This window comes from Chiloscyllium plagiosum, chromosome 30, assembly GCF_004010195.1.
Source record: "Chiloscyllium plagiosum isolate BGI_BamShark_2017 chromosome 30, ASM401019v2, whole genome shotgun sequence".
Classification (NCBI taxonomy): Eukaryota; Metazoa; Chordata; class Chondrichthyes; order Orectolobiformes; family Hemiscylliidae; genus Chiloscyllium; species Chiloscyllium plagiosum.
The window spans coordinates 7,485,582-7,509,841 of NC_057739.1; the positions used below are offsets into that span (position 1 = coordinate 7,485,582).

At 43.0% G+C, this 24,260-nt stretch overlaps 1 protein-coding gene across 5 annotated transcripts in view; it reads left to right on the forward strand.

Moving 5' to 3' along the window:
• The window catches only part of pnpla7b (patatin-like phospholipase domain containing 7b), a 345,798-nt gene extending 323,108 nt beyond the window's left edge, over nucleotides 1–22,690 (forward strand). For all 5 annotated transcript variants that reach the window (XM_043719899.1, XM_043719901.1, XM_043719902.1 and 2 more), the window contains 3 exons: nucleotides 9,821–9,902; nucleotides 10,675–10,781; nucleotides 17,709–22,690. In XM_043719899.1, the coding sequence (XP_043575834.1) occupies nucleotides 9,821–9,902; nucleotides 10,675–10,781; nucleotides 17,709–17,780 (261 nt within the window). In that variant the 3' untranslated portion in view covers nucleotides 17,781–22,690. The remainder of the gene's footprint in view (nucleotides 1–9,820; nucleotides 9,903–10,674; nucleotides 10,782–17,708) is intronic.
• The last annotated feature ends 1,570 nt before the right edge of the window (nucleotides 22,691–24,260 follow it).

The window sequence follows — 24,260 nt, forward strand, 5'->3', positions numbered from 1 at the left end:
CTGCTGCCTGTCCCAAAGTCCACCTTGGAGGATGGTCACCCGAAGGTCCGAGGCCGAATGACCTGGACCACTGAAGTGTTCCCCAACTGGGAGGGAACCCTCATGTCTGTTGATTGTTGTGCGGTGCCCATTCATCCGTTGTCATAGCCTTTGCTCGGTTTCCCCAATGTACCATGCCTCCAGGCATCCTTGCCTGCACCGTATAAGATAGACAACGTTGGCTGAGTCACATGAGTACCCGGCACGCTACACAGCTCTCATTATGCTCTTCCTATCTCCTGTTGATATGTTTTTGATCTCAGTTTTGTATCAACCTTTCCAGTAGTGAATTTAGATGTCTACATTTTCAATGTAATTTTCCTATGTCAACAGCCTTTGTTCATGGTGTAAATGTGGGATCTGTTCACCAGATGGCACTGAAGTTTTAACTGTTGTATTATTCAGCATTAGCCAATGGGTAGAGATTACTTCCGCTATCTTGCCATCACGAAATGTGATATTTCTCACATGTTCATACTTTTTTACATGTTGATTCCAATTGTCTTTAATTTTAATATTTTGTACTGTTCTCAATTTCTTCCTTTCCCAATTTTAAGCCAGTTATGGCCCACTACCCGGTGTCACGTTGTGCCCAACTTAATTGCTGTCTTGTCCTCAGCCTCTCTACTCCTTGGTTCATTCTTGGCCATTCGCTGACTGATTAGTCATAGTGTTTTCACAGAACAGAAAAAAGCCCTTTGATTTGATAAAAACTGAAAGAACTGTGGCTGCTGTAAATCAGAAACAAAAACAGAAATTGCTGGAAAAGCTCAGCAGGTCTGGCAGCATCTGTGGACAGAAATCAGAGTTAACGTTTCAGGTCCAGTAACCCGTCCTCAGAGCCCAGTTGCAGGTCCAAAATACTTCAGAGACTTTGACAGTCTACAGCAGTTACCTCCAAGCACTGGATAAACATTATCAATGTTCTCTATGTAAAATGTTTCAGAGTTGTTGGCAGAATAGGTGGTGGAATGCCTGCATTCTCTCCCAGGCTAACATGGGGCACTAATCAGGTTCCATGATCGGGTCATGTGCTCATGTACCTGACGAGAGACTCCCAGAGCAACTAGTCTACTTCAAACATTTTCTTGTCAGACACTTTCACGAAGACGGAAGGCATTCTTTGAGGCCACCTTTGAAGCATCAGTGAAGGGATCCAACATTCGTACTAATTCACAGGAGTTCCTGGCCTGCGAGTGCCCAACGGGGAAGGAGTGCTTGCGAAGGCACTAAGGACTTTGATGGGATCTTGCGGAGGCCAACATTCGGCAGTGGAAGATATGCTCAGTTCCCTGGCAACTCCTCTCCCTGTTCCTTTGAACACCACCAGCCCCACAAGTGGTAGAGTGAATCAGGCATCGACGCATTTGGTCATCTCAGTGTGTGTAACAGGAGACATCCTCAACGCTGATTATGGAACATCTTGGTGTCTCTGTGTCATCTGCACCCTGGATAAAACACCTAAAATTCCTGCTCCTACATCCACTTGTACTCTACTTTGTATTTACTTCCACTTCTTATATTTACTATGCTTCACACTCGAATGTGAAGAGTAAAAGAGACAAATTGGACATTAATATTAGAACATTGACTTGGACAATAATACGGGACAAACTTGAACAACTTCCCAAAATGACCAACACACGAAGGGAAACATGGCTCCGGCTAACTAATAAGCAGTGCCATGGCTGATTTACTAGATAGCGTCTGCCACTGTCTGGGGTCTGGCCAAGCTCAACACAACCACTGAGACAATCCACAACAGTGAAGAACAATTTCTCACCCTGTACTGCACCCCTCTAATGAGCCCACAAGTGTGTTGGGGAAATATCAACAGCGTGGTGAATAATGTATGAAGTTTATTTTGTCCATAATTTCTATTTTCGGGAAGATAAAACCACAAGTCATAGAAGTGGAAGTAAAGCCATTCGGCCCATCGAATCCACTCCGCCATTCAATCATGGCTGATGGGCATTTCAACGCCACTTACCCACACTCTCCCCTTAATTCCTTGTGAGATTAAGAATTTATCAATCTCTGCCTTGAAGACATTTAACGTCCCGGCCTGCACTGCACTCCATGGCAAAAAATTCCACAGGCCCACTACTCTCTGGCTGAAGAAATGTCTCCTCATTTCTGTTTTAAATTGACCCCCCTCTAATTCTAAGGCTGTGCCCACGGGTCCTAGTATCCCCGCCTGACGGAAACAAATTCCCAGCGTCCATCCTTTCCAAGCCATGCATTATCCTGTACATTTCTGTTAGATCTCCCCTCAACCTTCTAAACGCTAATGAATTCAATCCCAGGATCCTCAGCCGTTCATCGTATGTTAGGCCTACCATTCCAGGGATCATCCGTGTGAATCTCTGCTGGACACGCTCCAGTGCCAGTATGTCCTTCCTGAGATGTGGAGCCCAAAACTGGACACAGTATGCTAAATGGAGCCTAACCAGAGCTTTATAAAGTCTCAGTAACACATTGTTGCTTTTACATTCCACCCCTCATGAGATAGATGACAACATTACGTTTGCCTTCTTAGTCATGGACTCAACCTGCAAGTCAACCTTTAGAGAATCCTGGACTAGCGCTCCCAGATCCCTTTGTACTTTGGCTTTAGGAATTTTCTCACCGTTTAGAAAATAGTCCATGCCTGTATTCTTTTTTCCAAAGTGCAAGACTTCGCATTTACACACTGAATTTCTCAGCCATTTCTTGGACCACTCTCCTAAACTATCTAAATCTTTTATTAAAAAAACGAAGATTGAAGAAAAGATGAAAAAAACAAAAACATTGTCTGCTCTGGGTTGGAGGTGCTAATTATTTAACATTGCCTAATTTATATAAAATCTGCTTCCTACCTCAGGGCTCATAAATAACTGTATAAAGAAAATTAGGAACGTGAGTAAGCTATTCACACCCTTGGGCCTATTCCATCATTCAATTAGACTCGAGCAGATCAGTGCTTTAACTTCATTTCTCTACCTTATCTCCATATCCCTTGATACTCTGAAACAGGCATCAATCTAATGATCTTTATCTCCAAACCTCCAATCTTCCTAGCACTTTAAACCTTCTCGGGGAGAGAGCCATCTTTTACAATTTTCCTATCTCCCAGATAAATGAGCATTGCTGTTGCCTGGACAAGCTTTAACTTTAAGATTACGCCCTCGTTCTTGATTGTTGTAGCAGAGAACATAGTTATAGGAAAAGAAAGGGAATGCATTGAAGACAGTGAACAGCACGGACAACAATCTTGGAGAGATGTTTTAGTTGTAGATTCCTACAAGGTTAGAAGATAACAAATGAATAGCACCAAAAAGAATATAAGAAATGGGGAAAGACACATGCATACACAGGACAAGAGATAGAACGAGCTGTTACACATTTTGGTAGAGATCAGGAACTGGTTAATTATTTGTGACGGATAAAATAACTTGCCATAAAATCTTTTTGTGGTTTGAAGACATCATTATTGGCTGTGATAGGTCATCGGGGATCTTATTCCCACTTGAGAGCAGATGATGCCTCAGTTTAACATCACAACTAAAAGACTCTATACTTCATAGAATAGAATACAATCCCTACAGTGTGGAACCAGGCCAGTCGGCCTGACAAGTCCACACCGACCCTCTGAAGAGAAACCCACCCAGACCCATTCCCTCTACCCTAATATTCTACATTTATCCCTAACTAATGCACCTAACCTACGCATCCCTGAACACAATGGGCAATTTAGCATGGCCAATTCACCTGCACATCTTTGGATTGTGGGAGGACACTGGAGGACCCGGAGGTAACCCACACAGACACGGGGAGAATGTGCAAACTCCACACAGACAATTGTCCGAGGCTGGAATCGAACCTGGGTCCCTGGCGCTGTGAGGCAGCAGTGCTAACCACTGTGCCATCCCGTTGCCGGTGCAGCATTCCTTTAGTACCACACTGAATTACCAGCCTACATGTTGTGTAAATTCTCTTTATTTTGGGAGGCAGGAAATGGGGTTCTTCAACCTGCACCCTCTCTGATACTGAAGCAGGAGGTGCTTTATATTGAACCAAGCTAAGACAGAAGAAGAAACAATGTGAGAGATCAAAGACTCGTAAGATAGAGAGTCGCCAGAGGATAGCAGTATAGTGAAGTGTAGGTAGGCACAAAGCAATGGGTATAGTTCAAAAAGTCAAGCAAGCTCTTGCAGCCCAGAGCTCTGGAAGAAAGCAGTTGGCCAGCATCAAGTGTGTAGATTACCTTCCGAACACAGGTGCAGTGTCCAATAGAGAGGTGAGATTCTCTTCCTCACACTTACAGAGACAAAGCAACACAATTTGGGCGCCTCGAAGTTAGGAAATCATGTGCCTCGGCTGAGGACTTCCATTCTGTCTGAGTTTTGTCACTTGCTACTTCAAATCTTTGGCATACTCCTGACAGACCGGCCTGTATGTGCATTTCACAGGTACACAGAAAGACTCTGGGACTGAGACCGACTGGATTGCTCTAAGGAGAGTGAGGGTGGTTTGGATGGACCAAATAGCTGACTCCTGGTGCCTGAAATAACTCTGACTGCGTCTGCATTGAAAGATTGAAGACCTTGAGGTGGCTTTTGCCACATTTAGTTTAACTGTCATCCAATGGTAGCAGACTTACCTTTTGAGTTAGAGGCTATGGGCTCTGACCCCCAGATACATGAACACAAAATCCAGATTGACGCTCCACTAAATCATGAGAGGGTGAGAGAGTGCTGCACTGTTGATGATGTGGTCCTTCCATTAAACCTTGTCTGCCCTCTTAAGTGGAGTTGTAGGTTGGAAGAAAATCAGTAGAGGTTTCCCCAGTGCCCTGACCAACATTAATCCTTCAGCCAACATTGCAAACATATATTCAATCACAGTTATTCCTGTGCAGAAAGAGGCCATTTGACCCATGTCTGCACTCTCCAGTGAACATTATGAATTCATGCTATTCCCCCTGCTTCCCCCCTCCCCACCCCACACCCGTGTACCTTGTTTCTATTCTAATAATCCACCTAATGCCCTCTTAAATGGCTCAATTCAACCTGCCCCAGCCATATTTCTGGGAACAAATGTGAAGACATTTTCTCTCATCTCATTTGCTCTGTTTGTAAATCACTTCAAATCTCTGCCATCTTGTACATGTTCCTTTTACAAACAGGAGCAGTTTCTCCATCTACTCTCGCCAAACCCCTCATGGTTTTCAAAACTTCTACCAAGTCCCCTCTGAGCCTTGTTTTCTCTAAGGAGAACAGTCACAGCCTGGAATCATTCTCATCAACCTCTTCTGCATTTTCTCCAATACATTCACATCTATCCTACAGTGTATGGAAGGAAGGTCTCACAAGGAAAGGCTGAGGGACTTGAGGGTGTTTTCGTTAGAAGAAGGTTGAGAGGTGACTTAATTGAGACGTAAGATAATCAGAGTGTCAGACAGGGTGGACAGTGAGAATCTTTTTCCTCAGATGGTGATGGCTAGCACAAGGGGACGTAGCTTTAAGCTGAGGAGGGATGGATATAGGACTGATGTCAGAAGTAGTTCCTTTACTCAGACAGTTGTAGGGGCATGGAACACGCTGTCTGCAACAGTAGGAGACTTGCCAACTTTAAGGGCATTTAAATGGTCATTGGATAGACATATGGATGAGAATGGAATAGTGTAGGTTCAATGGGCTTCAGATTGGTTCCACAGGTAGGCGCAACATCGAGGGCCGAAGGGCCTGTACTGCGCTATAATGTTCTATGTGGTGCCCAGATCTACACACATTACTCCAGCTGAGGTCTAACAAGAGTCTTGTCTAAGTTTAGTATCACGTCCTTGGACTTATACGCAATACCCCAGTAGATAGAGCCCAGAATACCGTGTGCTTTATTAACTGCTGTTTTCATCTGAACTGCCACCTTCAATAATCAATGTACCTGTGTACTCAGGCCCCTCTGCTACTCTATTAAGTATTGTACTCACTGTTTTAGACTCTGTCCTTCTTACCAGATAAAGACAAGTCGGATAGGCTGGAACTTGTTCACTGGAGAGTGAGGTTGAGAGGTGATCTGATAGAAGTTTATAAAATAGTAGAGTTAATGGTAATTATCTTTTAAGACTAGGGATACATTTTTAAGGTGAGAAATGTAAAAAAGACCTGAGGAGCAGGGTTTTTTTACACAGAGGGTGCTTTGTGTGGAGAATGAACTTGCAGAGGAAGTGGTTGATGCGGGTACAGTTACAATGTTTAAAAATCATTTGGATAGGAAAGCTTTGTAAGGATATAGGCCAGGAGCAGGCAGATGGGACTAGTTTAGTTTGGGATTATGGTTGGCACAGACTGGTTAGACTGAAAGGTCTGTGTCTGTGCTGTATGACTCTATGACCTCACACTTCTCCTCATTAAACTGCAGGTACCTCCATCTGCCTGTTCCACCAGCTTACCCTGTCATTTTAAAGTTCTGCACTGGCCTCCTCACAGTTTACAACGGTCCCATGTTTTGTATCATCTGCACGCTTTGAAATTGTCTCCTGTATGTCAAGAGCTAGATCATTAATATGTAGCCATTATCTCATTGCTGTTTATAGGATCTTATATGTAAATTGACTGCAATGTTTCCTACATTCCAACTTCAAAAAATACTTTACTGGCTGTGAAGGATTATGGGACATCCTGGGTTCATGACTGGGCCAAGGAAATACAAGATTTTTCTTCCTTTCACACTTTGTTGATGGAATGCGGTGGTGTTATCTAGTCTTTGTTGTGCCTGGTTGGGTAAGACTGTGAGTACAGCCTCTCTAGAATCTAAATCAATCTGCAGTAGGTGGAAAAGAAAGGGGCAACACAGAGGAGGAAGATATTTGTCAGAATCCTGTCTTTAAGCCAAAAACAGCAGCTAGGACAATGGAAGCCCCTGAAAGTTGAGACACAGTAATTGCCAAGGTGATTCTGCCACTGAATAGCTCCATTCAGGGAGTGCTGCTAATTACTACATTCTGCCAGGAGCCAAGCTCACTGTATTCAGAGCAGCATGGAAAATGAAAACTTGACATAAGCCTCCCTTTCAGCTCTCCTCTCAGTTTTTAAAGTTACTGAATTTGCTGTAGGATTGAACTAATCTTACCAGAGACCCAGTCTCACTTCAGATCACTGAGTTGTAAGATTAGGGTTTCCCTCTTTAGTCAGTCTCACCTGTATTATTCTTTTGAACCTTTGCCCCACTAAATCATTAAAGCTGTTGTTCATGACTGTTGGCCCAGGTGATCTACTGTCTACTTTTGGTCACCATTGAAGGCTAGCTCTCCACATTTCTGACAAGCTGAATGAAGAGGCTGTTTTAGTGGAAGCAGAAATGCATTCTGTTGGATTGTTCCTAAACATTTGAAAAGAGAGAGAGAAAATCTTAAACCTCCGCGAACTCTGTTGTTGCCGCCTTGTCAAGCTATCAAGAACAGACAGATGTTGTTCAACGTGCCAGGGACTGGGAATGTTACTGGTGAACTACAGCCTCTCGCCCTTCATAAAGTGAGTCAGCGAAGGTGCAGAAAGCCCGTTCACACACCTATCATCCTCTGATTTGATTTAGCCTGGAGGAGAGAGCTGGCAGTAACATGTGTGACATGAGTTCAAATCCTCCCCATAGCAGCTCTTCAAAATAGCAGAAATTCACAGAAAGATACAAATCATCGAACTTCCCGACACAGGAGGCCATCCAACCCAACATGTCTGTGCTGGCTCTTTGAGAGATCTATCCAACCAATCCCACTCCCTTACTCTTTCCCCACAATCCCGAGCATGTTTCCTTTTCAAATGTAGATCCAATTCATTTTTGAAAATTACCATTCACCCTGCTTCATCTACATTTCTATTACAGTGTGTTCAAGATCATGGCAACTCGCTATGTAAAATAAAATCTTCTGTTGCTCCCTCTGCTGCTTTTGCCAATTAAAAGATTGAGTTACATCACTTTCTAAAAAAAAAAAGAAAAGGATCTGTGAGCCTAAATTAATTTACTCTGGTCTGTCAGAGGATGAAATTAATGGAGACAGGGAGGGAGCACCTGTACTGCAGCCCTAAGTCTGTAGGGGCAGAATAACATTCACAAAGCTCAGCTGATACCTGTCCTTTGGTCCCTGTTCCAGTGTTGGAGAGTCTTCCTGCACCTTCAAGTACAGCCACACAACACACACAAACCAGAAAGGGAAATCAGTATGCATATGAAACTTAAAATTAACCCATCACTGGACCAGCCATTTTGATTCCAGTGATTACTTCTCAACAGATCTCCTTAATCTATACCTTAGCTAAATGTGAGCTGGTTAAAATAGAGCTTCAGTTTAATTCTGGCATTGTGGAATTCCACCTATTAAAAAGGGCTTTAAACATCAAGAGAGATGAGATGGATCCAGACAATCTATCCCAAGTCAGCCAGCCTTTTCTTTTCTATTCCATGTTCAATATTGTGTAATTAAGAAAGAGTGTTCAAAGGATATCAGTATTTTTATTAATGCTCCCGTGCTGATTCTAACCTCTGATTGTTGAACCCTCTGGGACAGCCCTGGAGTACTGGCAACACTATGCAGCATTGGGATTGCTGACAGCTCCCAGGGTGTTTAGAGATTGCATGTGAATAGGGAACATGGCCCTCGGGATGGAGGACCTGTGTGTTTACCTGATATCCAGCTGATTCAGTCCGTCCCTAGGGTTGCAGCCTCTGAACCTTCAGGATGTTCAGGGTTGATTTCAATCACAGCCAGGTTCTCCCCTTCCAAGATCCAGTTTCCCAGTTACTTGACAGGTTCCCAGTCAGTCCATTTGGAATACCCCCATTTAATGATTAGAGAGGAAAAGCTGCCTTCTTTGCCTGGTCTGGCCTGTATGTGACTCCAGACAGCAAAGTGGTTGACTCTTGACTATGCTCTGAAATAGCCAAGGTAGCCACTCTGTTCAAAGGGTAGGAAACAAATGTTGGCCCTGCCAGTGGAGCCCAAGTCCTATATAACACTTTTCAAAAACTCTTATCAACTTTGTGATTGATCTGTTGAAATGGAACAGAGCCCTTGAGAGAATGTGGTGATGCTTGAGTCATTGAGAGCTGTTAATATCTCCTGAAAAGTAATGGTTCTGAACCAGATTAATTGAGGGATTAATATTAGCCACGATGCTCAGGATAACTCCTCTTAAAATCTAGCCATTTGGCAAGCATTTTTGTCACCAACTGTCATGCCTCCTGGTGTAATCTGTTGTCATGTTGTTTAAGTGTCATGGGATATTGTACAATGTTAGAGGAGCTCTAGGAGTGCACATTGTTGTGGAGAGTTTCAAGTTGGTTGTTGATGTGAGAGAAAAAAGAAAAGCATGATTGGAGAATTTGCAATAAAATACTGGCAGTGCATTTCGACAGTGGCTGAAAGGGAAGGGATTAACAATCTGAATCTGACTGTATCCATGAAGTTAAAAATCACACAACACCAGGTTATAGTCCAACACGTTTAATTGGAAGCACTAGCTTTCAGAGCGCTGCTCCTTCATCAGGTCTGAACACTCCGAAAGCTAGTGTGCTTCCAATTAAACCTGTTGGACTATAACCTGGTGTTGTGTGATTTTTAACTTTGTACACCCCAGTCCAACACCGGCATCTCCAAACCGTGTATCCATGAAGGTTGTCTCTGATCTGGACTCACTTTGTGTTTCACTGCATTCTGATACAGCCACTTTGTAAACCCAGTGACTTAAAACAAGCTCTCCCTTTCTCATCCACCGGGTATAATGTCCATGTTCCCTTTCAACAGGTCACCTGTCCAAATGCTTCCTTCACTGACCTGGCTGAAATCGTGTCTAGAATCGAACCTGCAAAGTTGTTGGTTGTGGACGGTAAGTCACGACTTCTCGTGGAGGCTGCTTCACACGGTGTATCAGTGCCAAAATGTTAATGCGATGCAGTGTAGCCCTTCCCTTTCATCGTCTCATCACATTTATTTCATTTCTTGTTGTGGTTGACTCCAATTGCCCGCCCCCCCCTCCACCCCCACCTGTACTTCCAATTTGAAGGATTCACTGGACTTCAGAGACTTTTGATTTTTAAAAAAAAAAGCAAGTCACATCACTTATCCATCCATTGGAAGTTTCATTGGGATACATGGAGACAGATTTTGAATCCTATTTGCTCCACGATTCTTCATATCCTGTGATCCTTTCTGGGAAAACTGTTTCACCATCAAGGCTCAGCCATGATGATTCCCATTGTCACAAAGCTTAGTACGTGGTCCCATATGAAGAACATCAACAGATGCTGAAGGGTCTTAGCTATCTGTCGTAGGAAGAGTTAACACCTTTAACTGCAGAGCGTAGTAAATTTGGGAAAAAGCGAGGATTCTTCTTTCAATGAAACAATGGTTTATGTTTCTTTAAGAGCTAGCCCACAAATCTAGAGTCTGACACCCACTGCCAAGGGTGACATGTGCTTTACAGAGCAGCATTAATCACAACGTCAACAATTGATGTAAAATTCATGAGTGCTACATTTCCCCATTATGAATTAGCTTTGGTATTTGCAGTCAGTGTGTGGAAAAAGCTCCTCGTTCCAGATGCTGTACTGACTGTACATTACTACATACTCAGTTAACATTTACTGTCTGTTCCACAGATGAGTCTGACTACCAGACTGACTATGAGGAAGATGCTTTTGACACTGAGAGGGATGACTTTGATGGTGTCCCCAGTGAGCAGAATGAAGATGAAATCTCTAACAGTGTAAGGAGTGTACAGTATTGGTGAGAGATTGCAAACGCTGGAAACACACAGTAGGTCTCTTCAGTGTCTGAAGGAGGAAGGTGAGAGAATGTGATTCATTTCAAACTGCCTCACCTGAAGACACTGATAAACCTGCTGTGTATCTTGAGTTTATTTATCACTGGTTCTGTTGTTATCGTTCTTACTGTTTACAGTCGCTGCACAAACAGCACTCCCCGGCTTCAAAACAGCTGCAGTGAATAATAGACGAAGGTTGCAGGCTGACAGTTTACCCTTTGTGCATCCCTTGATACCTTTACCTAACAAGAATCTATTTATCCCAGTCCTGAAAGCTGGTATTTTCAGCAAGAGGTTCTAGACTTCTATGAGCCTTTGTGTGGGAATGTTTCCTAATCCCCACACATCCCGCTGTCTTCAACCAGTCCCCTAACTGTCTGACTCTAATACTAAGATTATAACCCCTTGTTAGTTATTTCTGCATCAAGGCTCTCAAACTAACATCTTCATCACACCGCTGGGGCACGCCAAGAAGTCTCGTGAAATAATCCATCGTTTAACTGCTAATGGGCAGAGAGAGATGCTTTTCAGACAAAACTGGCTAAATCAATATTTTAGTTAACAATACATTGCCTGATCTAAAACTGCCACTTGAAAATGAAAGGAGAAAGACTGAGCATGACAGGTAATTAATCGCCAGAGCTCTCAAAAGCTTGTTCAGCTTGACGGGAGCATAATGGACTTAAAGTATCTCTGGTGCACAGATAAGTCAGACTATCTCTAACTTTTACCGATCAGCTTGCATCAGTTGGCAGTTCTCGTAGCTCTGAGTCAGAAGCTTGTTGGTTCAAACCCAATTCCAACATTTGGAGAGGTAATCTAGGCTGACACTCCAGTTTAGAACTGAATGAATGCTGTCTTCCAGCTAAGATGTTAAACCTGTCTGTCTGTTCCAGTGATTCACATGTCTGCAAAAAGAAAGCAATCATCACATTGGGAGCAGAGGGAAAAGTGAGGAAGAAACCAGAACAATACTGTGATCCACCAGCTCCACAACCCCCCCTGAACTTTCTCACACTCTGATCTCCTCCTCATCTTCCATTTTAATCTTTAACCATTGATAGGTGATCTTCAGTCCCCTGGACCTTAAACCCTGACATTCCCTGCCTTAACCCTCATCTCTTATCTTGAGATGCTCCTTAAACCTACTTCTTTGACCAAGCCCTTGGTCTTAATAAATTCTTCAATAGTTCAGCATCAAAGTTTGGCTGGTAACTGTCCAATGTAGTGTGTTGGGGCAGTTTACTTTGTTAAGAGGATTATACAAATGCAGGTTGTATTTGAGAATTGAGAAAGTGAGGTGGTGGGAAGATGATGGCCAAGTGGTATTATCATTGGACTATTAATCCAGAGACCCATGTAATGTTCTGGAAACCCCTGTTCAAGTCCAGTTATGCCAGATGGTGAAATCTGGAATTAAGAGTCTAATGATGATGCATATTAATTGTGCAAAAAAACCATATCTTGTTCCCTAGTGTCCTTTAGGGAAGAAAACTTGCCTGGTCTGGCCTACATGTGACTCCAGATCCACTGCAATGTGGTTGACATTTAACTGCCCTCTGGGCATTAAATGCTGCCACCAGCAACGCCCACATCCTATGAATGAATAAGGAAAAAAAAATTCAGTGTGGCTTCAGATGCTTAGAGAAAGGACAAATTGACATATCGAGGAGATGGAAGCCCACGCTGACTCTTTGGATAATAAAAGTATATTAGAGGGGCAATGGATGCTGAGAAGATTGGATCTTTCAAGGCTGAAATCAATTTTTTTGTTTGAATGAGGGTATCAGAATATTACAGTAGAGATTTGATTAAAGGTACAGTGGCTGCATGTATATGAAATCAGCTACAACACAGGCAGCCAAGAGTAGTAGGATTGTTTTTCAGATGAGACGGCAGTGTACAAGTGGTGTCCTCCAGGACTCTGTGTTCAGGCTTCTGCTTTGTTTAATCTATATTAATGACCTGGCCTTGGAAAAACAGGGGTATAATTTCAAAGCTTGCAGATGACATGCTGGAAATGTATACAACAACAAGAAGGATTGTAACAGATTTCAGGAGGAGGTAGACAGACTGGCGAAAGGGGCAGATGAAATTTAACACAGAGAAGTGTGAAGTGATTCATTCTGGTAGGAAAGAGGTGGTGAAGCAATGCCAGTTAAATGAGAACTTTAAAGGGGAACAGGAACAATGGGCCCTAGGGGTAGTCGTGAACAAAGATTTAGAAGTTGCAAATCAGGTTGAGAAAGCTGTTAGAGGATTGTTAGCTTCTGAAACAGGAAATTGTTAAACCTTCATAATTCTTTTTACCAATACTCCTATGCTTCAGCGGGGTTATTGATTTCAGTTCCTAGGCATTGCTCTGATAGGAAGATGTCATGCCCTTTACACGTTGACTTATATCCACTTGAGTTGCACTGCCTAAAGGGAAATTCATTAGTGACTTTCAAACAAGAAATTGGATATATATTTGAAATAAATAAATTTGCAAGGCTACAGGGATGGAGCATGGGCATTAATTGGATAGATACTTTGAAATAGTGGGCGGCACGGTGGCCCAGTGGTTAGCACTGCTGCCTCACAGCGCCTGTAGACCCGGGTTCAATTCCCGACTCAGGCGACTGACTGTGTGGAGTTTGCACATTCTCCCCGTGTCTGCGTGGGTTTCCTCCGGGTGCTCCGGTTTCCTCCCACAGTCCAAAGATGTGCGGGTCAGGTGAATTGGCCATGCTAAATTGCCCGTAGTGTTAGGTTAAAGGGGTAAAGGTAGGGGTATGGGTGGGTTGCGCTTCGGCGGGTCGGTGTGGACTTGTTGGGCCGAAGGGCCTGTTTCCACACTGTAAGTAATCTAATCTAAGTAATCTAATCTAATCTAAAATTACTAGCACAGACATTATGGGCCAAATGGCCTCCATCCGCGCTGTCAGATCACAGGAATGGATGTAGACCATTTAACACATTGAACCTATCACATTGCCATTGAGTGAGATCATAGCTGAACTGTGACATAACTGGTTTGTCCCATATTCGTTAGTAATTTGGAAAATCTATCAATCTCAGTTTTAAAATTAACAATTAATCAAGCATCACTTACCATTTATATAAGAAAGTTCCAAACCTCTACACTGTTTCCTGATTGTATTCCCGAAAGGACTGGCTGTAATTTTTAGAATGTCCTAGACTCCCCCAAACAGTAAAAATAGTTTCTCTCTATTTACTTTCACAGTTGCCCTTAATGTATTGGAAAGTTTAACCAAATCACCTTTTACCTGTCTTAAATGCCAGAAAGTACAACTCTAGTCTATGTAATCTCCTCTTCACATTGGAAAAAAAAGATAAGAACTGCTTTTGTGTAGAACCTTTCATCACCACTGGATGCCCCAAAGCACTTACAGCCAGGGAAGTACTTTTACAGAGTAGCTACAGGGTGTGATATTGGAAACATGGCAACCAGTTTGTGCATAGCAAGCTCCTACAAACAGCAATGTGATAATAACCAAATCATCTGCTTTTACCAGGTTGGTTCTGGGATAAATGTTAGTTGGGACACCGGAGATAACTAGCTCCCTGCCCTTCTTTTAAAATATTGCCATTGATCTTTTCCATCAACCTGAGAGGGTGTACCAGACCTCAGCGTAATATCACACCCAATACAGTGCATCTCCAATGGACTCCCTCAATACTGCACCGATCGGCAGCCTTGATTTTTGTGATCAAGTCTGGATATGCAACTTGAACCCAAAACATGTGAAAACGCTACCACCTTGTTGCTGCTGCTGACCCTTGTTTGGTAAATCTCTGTGATAGTCCCTTTGAGTTCAGTATGTCATTGCTAAAGTTTGGTGTCCAGAGGTCATAAAACCTGCAGTGTACTGCAGCCAAGACTTTGTATAGTTTAACCATGGCTTCTTAAGCCTTGTACGGTATTCTTGTTTTCTGGATATAAAGGCCAGCATCCCATTAAGCTTTTTGATTCTTTTCTGTTTCTGCTCATGACATTCTAGTGATCTATGTACCTTGGCTTCCAAGTCACTTTGAACTGTCTCCATGATCAGCTTTTCACCGTTTAGATAGTGCCTTGTTCTGTCTTTTTTAGATTCTGAACTTCCATTAGCCCACACTGAAATCCATTTACCACATTTTTGGAAATTTCAGTAGTGATGTGTCTTTGTAAAATTTTGTTTCCATTTATGCTGCTTACAATGCCATCTGTCTTTTCATCATCAGCAATGTAGAAATCTTTTAGATTAGATTACATTACAGTGTGGAAACAGGCCCTTCGGCCCAACAAGTCCACACCGACCTGCCGAAGCGCAACCCACCCATACCCCTACATTTGCCCCTTTACCTAACACTACGGGGCAATTTAGCATGGCCAATTCACCTGATCTGCACATCTTTGGACTGTGGGAGGAAACCGGAGCACCCGGAGAAAACCCACGCAGACATGGGGAAAATGTGCAAACTACACAGTCGCCTGAGTCGGGAATTGAACCCGGGTCTCTGGCGCTGTGAGGCAGCAGTGCTAACCACTGAGCCGCCATGCCGCCCAATGTGGCATTCTGTCACATCCGAGTCATTAACACACACAGTGAATAGTTAAGACCCCAGGGTTCTTGAGAAATACTACTAGACACATCCTGTGAATTCAAATACCTGTCCATTGTCCCAACTCTCTCTCTCCTGATCTTACTCAGTTTCCTAAACAGGTCGATAATTGCTTAATGGCAAAACAGGCTCCAGTGATTAAATGTCCTGCTGTTACTATGCTCCAAGCACTGTAGTCCTCCACCAGCTAACAGCACAGAGCAATCGGTCATTCTTACCGTTTATTAGTTGTGGGGGGGAAAAAGCAAATGAATACAGAAAAGCCTGGAAGTCCAGTCGCTCTACAGCTTTACCCCCAACAAAGCAGCTTATCCAGTTTTCCTGCAATCAGAAGCCCAACCAGTATTTATCTCTCAACCCCCTCCTCCACTTTCCTGAACTCCTACTCTTAAATGAAATAACCTCTCTGACTCCACTCTCTTCCTCCAAATAAAAGGGGTTGCCATGGGAACTTATATTAGCTGCAAACTATCTCCGTATTCATGGGATAAGTCTTTGTTCTCGTCCTACTCAGGACCACTTCATTCATCTTGTTTTCTGACACATTTGTGACCATAACAGTGCCTTTCCCTGCTGTCACTCCAGACTGATCAGTTTAATTTCCTGTCCATTTCCAGCAGTCCAAGGGCGAATCTGACATTTCTAGACTCTCCTAGCATCCTATCATGTATTCGGCCTGTCCTTCACTCCCCTCTCCCTCACCCTCCCACTGACCTGTTTTCTGGCCCACTCTGTGCCTGTTGCCATGTAAGCTTTCTGACATTATCTGACATTATAACTCTGAAAGGAACTGCAATGCAGAATTCTTCCTAAAAGATTTCTGCCTTCATCTTCCCAGAGCCGTCTCTAACCTTACCTGTTTGGCTGCCCCATCAGCCATTTACATTGGTCTGTTGCCTACTCCTGACCATGTTAAAATGTTAAAAGCAACATGCCTGTGGAAGCTGTCATTATTTTGAATCTTTCACGGGATGTGGCTGGTGCTGACACGGACAGCATTTTTGCTGAATTGCCATTGATCTGAGGGGATGGCTGAAACTGAAATGGGAAACTGACTAATCCCGAGGGCAGTTAAGAATTAACCACATTGCTGTGGATACTGAGTCACGCGTAACTCAGGCTGGTAAGAACAACAGATTACTTTCACTAGAGGTGACCATCTTTATATTCCATTAGCCGTTGGTCCGAATTGGTCACATTAGCCTGGGCCTCTGGATTAGTGTCATTACCACGCCACCGCCATCTCCTTGTGCGCACCGGTTAAGAGGTGCTTTAGGTTTTACAAATTATAATATAGGATGGGGTCTGCATTTATACCATATACAGGGTCATGCAGTGCATTGTCCTCTATCCAATCCACCTACAAGGATTGCTCAACAGCATTTTAATGGAAAGACATTTTATAATTGTACACAGAAAACAGGCCACCTTTTTTGGGTACAAGATTGTGGGGTGTGTGAGTCTTGAGTGAGGAATGGTTGCTGTCACATTAGATAGGAATAGATAAAGCCAGAAGTCTCCCAGTACCAGGTTATAGTCCAATGAGTTTATTTGAAATCACAGGCTTTCAGAGTGCTGCTGCTTCATCAGGTGACAAAGGAGCAGCACTTTAAAAGCTTTTGAATTCAAATTAACCTGTAAACTCTCGGTGGGAGGCAGAGGCAGCTCCCATTCTTCTCTCACACATAGATGTTGCAGCCCTGCTGCGTTTCCGTAAGTTTATTGCTGTATGTAGTCTTTAAGGATTGCTGATTATTTCACTGCGTTTTCCCAGAATGCACTGGCTCCCTGAAGGTAAACTCGCTTTTGCAGTGGGGCCGTCAGACGCTTGTCTCTTTGCATTTGAAAGCAAGGACAAGGACCTGTTCCAGGCACACACTACACACTAATTTTTGGAACTTTACCAATATGATGTAGAATGGTATTTTTGCTTATTGAATATGCATCTCATACCTACCATATACGGGCTTTGAAAGCTAATTAATGTCCATAAAAATAGGAACTGTGGGGCTGTTTGCAGGTCAAATTGAATGGTTGGCCTAAATACAGATTTGCACTCAAATAAACAAAGAGATCAACAGTTCCGTTCAAGGTTATCTGTTTAACCTTGGTATTCTTTACAGAACAAGAGCCTTGATATTGTTGCCATGGCAATTAGGCCCAACCAATGGTGAGGCCTACTGCTCAAAGACACAGTAAAATCTTAGCAGATCCCTTCTCAGCAAAATGTGTTTAAGTCTTTTTGTTTTAAATGTGTTACAGGATGAAGAATGTGAATTGAAAGAAAAGTGCTCCACTTCTGGACCTCAGAGCACGGAGGCTGGAACAGAATGAAGCCCCAACCTTTGCAGACTGTATCCTGATGGGTTTATTAGTTTTCAATCCCCTGTTCCTTGTCACATTTTACTTTCCGAAGAGTGACAGCCTCTTCCATTTCATATCCAGGGGCTAAGATGGAGGAAGAGTGTTTGTGGCAAAGCAGTAATAGCAATATTGCCTGCCACACCCTGTTTGTAATTGGTGTGTGTGAAATTGAGGCCTTATGAATCCAGTTTTGTAAACCAAATTGTACAGAGATTGTTTTCAGACTGTAACTTTAAAAGTCAGATGCTTAGTGTGTCAGTATCCTAATTATTTCAGGACTACTTTAAAACACCTCATTCCTCTTTCCCCACTCCCAACCTTCTCTTTCCCACGCCCATCCATCAGTAGAAGTTCCAGAAACGAGTCACACAGACTCATTTAGCACTTTATATCCACACGTTCTCTTTTCAATGGTGTGATGTAGCGTTTCATCTTGTTTCTGCCAAAGTGAATGTGTATGTTTTAAACCCAAGGTTTAGCCATTTACAGTTGCCTCACAGTGCACTCCTGTAACTGCAAGGGCAGTAGACAAGGAACAGGAGACCTGTCACCAAGCCTCTGCCTAAATACTGTTCTTCAGGTCACCAGCAGGAGGCAGCGCTCACATACTTCTTTGATCTTTCTCGTCTGGAGTGGATCACCCATTTCCTGCTCCTGTGTGGAAAGGTGGCCAAATAAAAAGGCCTTGCGAAAACACACTCCCGAAAAGCTAGTCGTTTTGTTTCTTTGAGTGGGTTTTCCATTCAAAACGACCGCTTCCATCTCTACCCCAAACACAAAGTGTCCATTTCAAATCCGTTTGGATTTTCACACAAAACACCTGCCCTTTGTATTGTGCTGACAGTTAAACCTCTGTTAACACCCCTCTTAGTTTACTATCACTTATTTATTTCCTCCCCGTCAGCTAGCTACAATCAGAGTGGATCTGAGTTTAAAGAAAATACAGACCTCATAGTCCCTACCTTCCAAACTCTAAGTGATTCCCAGAGCCCAGTTTATCTGTTGCTGCTCATTGACATGGTATCGTGACTGATAGTTACCACGGAGAAGGATACTTTGTGGGACGCCGTCCTCCATAAGTTTTCTGGTACTAGACTCACCTGTGTCTGTGTCATGCTGTACGCTGGCATGTAGTTGTCCACACTTGCATTGGCTGACTGTGTTCTTTCCTTTGACCGAGAGGGACCTCAGGACCTTCTGCAACTCTCATGGTTGATGTCTCCTGTCTGCCTAACCCAGCGCCCTCACTCCTTGAGGCTCGGTTTAGCCAGGGGTTTCCTCAAATCGCTGCCAGTTTTCCCAGTTTGGAGCCTTGTAAACTCAGCCAATGAGTGAAATTTATAACCTCAAACGTCCTGAAGCTTTCAGAGGCCGTTCCTGCTCTCTCTAACGTTCTCAAACCCTTGAATCCTAAGATTAAATATTTTCCTCCACTCTTCCACCTTCCTCTGTCTTCTCGCACATTGGAGGGTGTGGGCAAGCTGCATGCAGCTCAGGTTTGACACTGATACCTTTGTGTCTCTTGTCATTGCTGCAGTAAGATTGGGTACCTTCTAGGAGTGTGTTGTATGGACAGTTGGACTGTTCTGGAAAGATGGGCACGGCATTGTGACAGCTCTAATCCTACGTGCAGTACTTACAACACTGTTGTAAACTGGGTGCACTTACCTGCCATTCAAATTCTGCCAATCTCATCAGAACGTCAAATCACAACTTGGGTTGCTCTCCAGCCCTGCATGTCTGCTTTGTACTTTTCAAGCCAAATATGAATGAATAATATGGTCCAGATATACCAAGGAAACAAGAGAGCAGTGTAATTGAAAGGTAGCATCACTGCATATCAGTGTGTTGTGAGCTGTGGTTCTCTGCTCAACTAAGGCAGACTAACAGCTATGGAGTACTCGTTCAGCAAGTGCGCACTTTAAAATAACCTTAACATTCTGCAGAATATAGGTGTGCTGAAAGTTTGGAACATTATCTCGTAATGCAGCCAGCATATATATAAAAAGTATCAACCTTTATGGACTAAGTGCTCAGTTTCTGGTTTTACAGCTCCATCGTGTGCGCACACATTCATGCATAGCCCACAATTCCCTGGTGCATTGGCCCACATGTTTATTTTAATGGCCAGGAAAGTCATGAGCTGATACAGGTCAGTATCCTGCTCCTGACTGGCTAGACAGGTAACCTCCTGTCAGCTGCAGGCCCTCTACCTGAGTGGCTCACAACCCCTGTTCCTTTAGTTCCCCTCCCTTTGGAAGCTGTATTCAATGATACTATGAAGAGTAAGATTCACAACAGATCTCCCTTCATAGTTCTGCACTACCGGCCACCAATTTACAAACTCAAATGTAGCAGGCACTCCCTGGCAGATTTCCCAGAGATGCACTCCAAATCTTTTAAAGTTGCAGGTGTCTGGAGGATGTACAGCTCAATGTATGAAGAATGTGTTTACTTTCAATCAGGTTGAGATTGATTCTGTGATGGGAGTGAGTGCAGAAATCTCATACACAAAGCACTTCATCTGCTGTCACAGGAACCTGAATTTGGTAAAGACTTGGGGGAGTCTTAACAGTGATTTCTCTTGAGTTTTTTTAGTTGCTTTTTTAAAATGTTGAAGATAAAACCACTGAAAGGAACACGTGAACTTTAATAGCATCTCCAGGCAGTTCCATCAAAAGAGAATGAAAGGGTAAAGTCATACTCTATAAATCATGCCTCTGTCATGTAATTGGAGTCCTGAAGCAAGTTAAAAGCTTAACTAGAATGAACAATCCACAAAAAATACTAATAGCCAAAAGGATTATTGACATATGAAGCACAGTTCCTGTAGCCATCCTGATTGTGATCAGGTGAAAGATTATTTTTTGTTGCAATAATCAATGCAATATTTAATGTGACTGAAACTTTATTTGTATAGAGTTGAGAGGCTAATGATTATTAACTGGTGTCTAGTGCCTTGACAATAGAATCAATCCCCTCCCATATGAGGCTAGCCACAGCTGCTACCAGAACACACCCCACTGAAGTGTGTAAACCAGAAATGCATTTAAACCACAGAGTTTTGCAATCCGAATAGGTATGGGGACTATATGAGCAATGAGCCATTTCGAGAAATCAAAACAGAACTCTGCATGAAAGTACCATCAGGGAATCGTTACAGTGGTTTAAAAAAAAGATCATCTGTTCACATCCTGCCCAAAATGCTGTTTTCAGAGTGGTGTTTCACAGGGTGGTGACTTTACTGAGCTGCACTGGAGCAATGTGCTGTAACTCGCAGCTGTGCAGTTTTCAAGGGTACAACTGTCTGAACAGCTTCAGTCCTGTTCTCTTGCTGGGGAAGGACATGTCTGATTCTGATGTTGGAGCAGTGCAGTGAGTCCCTTTACTAGGAAGCTAGGAAGAGAAATCCTCACTCCCACTTGTGGAGGGATGTTTTGGGGCATGTATTGGGGGTGTAAAAAAAATCTCCAGTTGATGTCAGGCCTATCTCATCTCTTTTAATGTAATTAGCAATGTACCTTGTATAATCCCTACCTCTCCCAGACTACATGTTGAACTGGGAGGTCAATCTTTCTTAGAATCACTGCCTGAGTTTGAATGGAAAGAAGGGAAAGTTGTGTGTTAACTATGAAATATTGGCTTGTGAAATACTGAATGTTTATTATCTTAAGGTTTTTTTAAAATTCTCTTTAATATTCTGTTAATGAGCTCTGTATAATTTTTTGTGTTTGGAAAGCCCTGCACTATACATTGATGGGGCAGTCTGTCAGTGTGTTAATTGAAGCCTTGATGTGCCTATTGTTCAAATTCATCCATCATGGCATCTCCCAGTGGCTCATCCAGGGAGAAGGACCAAGAATGAGAAGCCTCAGGGTTCTCCCATGGCGGCCACCTGATCTATTGGTTGGGAACCGTGCATTTATTCATGAAGCCAGTCAATCTGCTGAAGGTGGACACTCTAACAACACAATGTGAGGTGGCAGTGCACAGCACAGATGAACATGATTGTATGTCCCATTCCTGGTTGTGTATCGTTGGTTGGAACATATTATCAGGTGGTGTTAGGGGATTGAGCTACCATTGGCCACAATGCCTCGTGACCAAAGCAGGATGGAGAGTTTACCAGGGTGAAAGTGGAGGTGTCAAATGAGAGTCCATTTTTGATGCCATCACAGCTATTCATGACCCACTGTTAAAGCTCGCAGACAAAGAATTGCCTCTTGGGCAATGTGTACCAGAATGTGTATAATCGAGTGGCTTTTATCGGCATTGACTGCAATCTCATCGGAGCAGGATGATCAGGAATTCAAGCCCCATCCTACTGCATGGAGCTGGGAGTGCAGCATTGTCGAAGCTGCTATTCAGTTGGATTGGAGAGATCTCATAGCATGAAGCATGGGACATTCTCCAGAGGGCAGTGGTCAACATTATCTTCTCCTTCTACCCCCACCCACCAAATCCGATTAACTGGTCATATATTGCATTGGAATCCTGCAGTGGGAATGTTGCCTGTTGTAACTGAATCGCCAGATTCAGCAGGGAAAGGGAGGAAAGAAAAGGGGGAGAAAAAAGATAAAAAGGAAATTCCGAGCAGGTGCCTTACCATTTCCGCTGGGTGACTAGATGTATTTGATGGATTTTGCTATGTAGGTTGTTAAAACAGCTTTTACAAATACATTTAGGGGCTTGTGTAGGACAGAGTTATTAACGCAAGCTTCAGTTGTTGACAAAGTGAATAGATGTTTATCATTAAGGAGTTTACTTGAGAGTAGTTTCTTCGATGGAATCTGTATGTAACTAACATGAAGTATTTTCAGTATCCACTTTATATTGTGCCCATGTGCCTTATATATCCATTAAAGATGATTTATTCATTGTTCCTTGCCTGAAAGATACTTTTTTTTAAAAAAAACTGCTAAGTTAGGGATAAGAAGTATGCAATCTGTCAATTAGCACCTGGAACAAGGGGAACCAACAGCACCCTCCACTCAGACTTCGCATTCAACTGTTATTGCAGCATTTTAGGGCTCTCTTATTTTTACTGAAATTCAATTCTCTCAATTCAGAAGGGACGGGTCTGCGATATAAAAGATAATAAGACATTGTAGCAGAATGGGCCATTCAGCTCAATGAATCCGTTCCACCATTCACCGAGATCATGACTGAGCTGATAATCCCCATCTCCACTTTTCTCCATAATCCTTTACTCCCTCACTAATTAAAAATCTATCTCAGCCTTGTATCAATTTAATGACCATGTCTTTCACAGTAATAGGAGCAGGAGTAGGCCATTTGGCCCATCCAGCTTGCTCTGCCACTCAATAAGATCATGGCTGATCTATCCATTGTATCAATTCCTCCCACCTGCATTATCCCCATAACCCTCAATATCCCAACCATGTAAAAACCCATCCTTGATTATATTTAATGAAGTTGCCTTGACTGCTTCCATGGGCGGATAATTCCATAGATTCACTACTCTCTGGGAAAAGCAGTTCCTCCTCATCTCTGTCCTAAATCTACTTCCCCCTAATCTTGAGGCTATGTCCCCTAGTCCTAGTCTCACTAACCAGCAGAAACAACTTGCCTGCCTCCATCTTATCAATCCTTTTTATAATTTTATATGTTTCTATAAGATCCTTTCTCATAATTCCAACAAGCCCAGTCCCAGGTGGCTTAACCTCTCCTCATCTCCAGAATCAACCTGGTGAACTTCCTCTGCACCTACCTCCAAAGCCAGTATACCTATCCTCAAGTAAAGAGATCAGAACTGTGCACAATACTTCAGGTTTGGCCTCACCAATATCCTGTACAACTGCAGCAGCACCTCCCTGCTCTTAAATTCAATCCCTCTAGCAATGAAAGCCAATATTCTATTTACCTTCCTGATTTCCTGTTGCACCTACAAATCAACTTTCAGTGATTCATGTATGAGCACAACAGCATGCTGCAATCTTTCACTATGTAAATAATACCCTGACCTAATATTTTTACTTCCAAAGTGGATGACCTCACATTTACCAACATTGTACTCCATCTGCTAGACCCTTGCCCACTCACATAACTTATCTAAATCTCTCTGCAGACCTTTCCACTCAATCTAGTGTCATCAGCAAACTTGGATATGTTATACTTGGTCTCCTCTTCCAATCATTTATATATATCATGAACAGTTGTGGGCCCAACACAGATCCTTGCAGCACCACTGGTCTCCAACCAGAGAAACACAAATTTATCCCAACTCTCTGCTTTCTATTAGTTAACCAGTCCTCTATCCATGCTAGAACATTCCCTGAAACTTCATGCATTATTTTATGGATGAGTCTTTTATGCGGCAGCTTATCAAATGCCTTCCGGAAATTCAAGTGTACAACGTCCACCTGTTTCCCTCCATCCACTTTGCTTGTTACATCCTCAAAGAACTCTAGTAAGTTTGTCAAACACGAC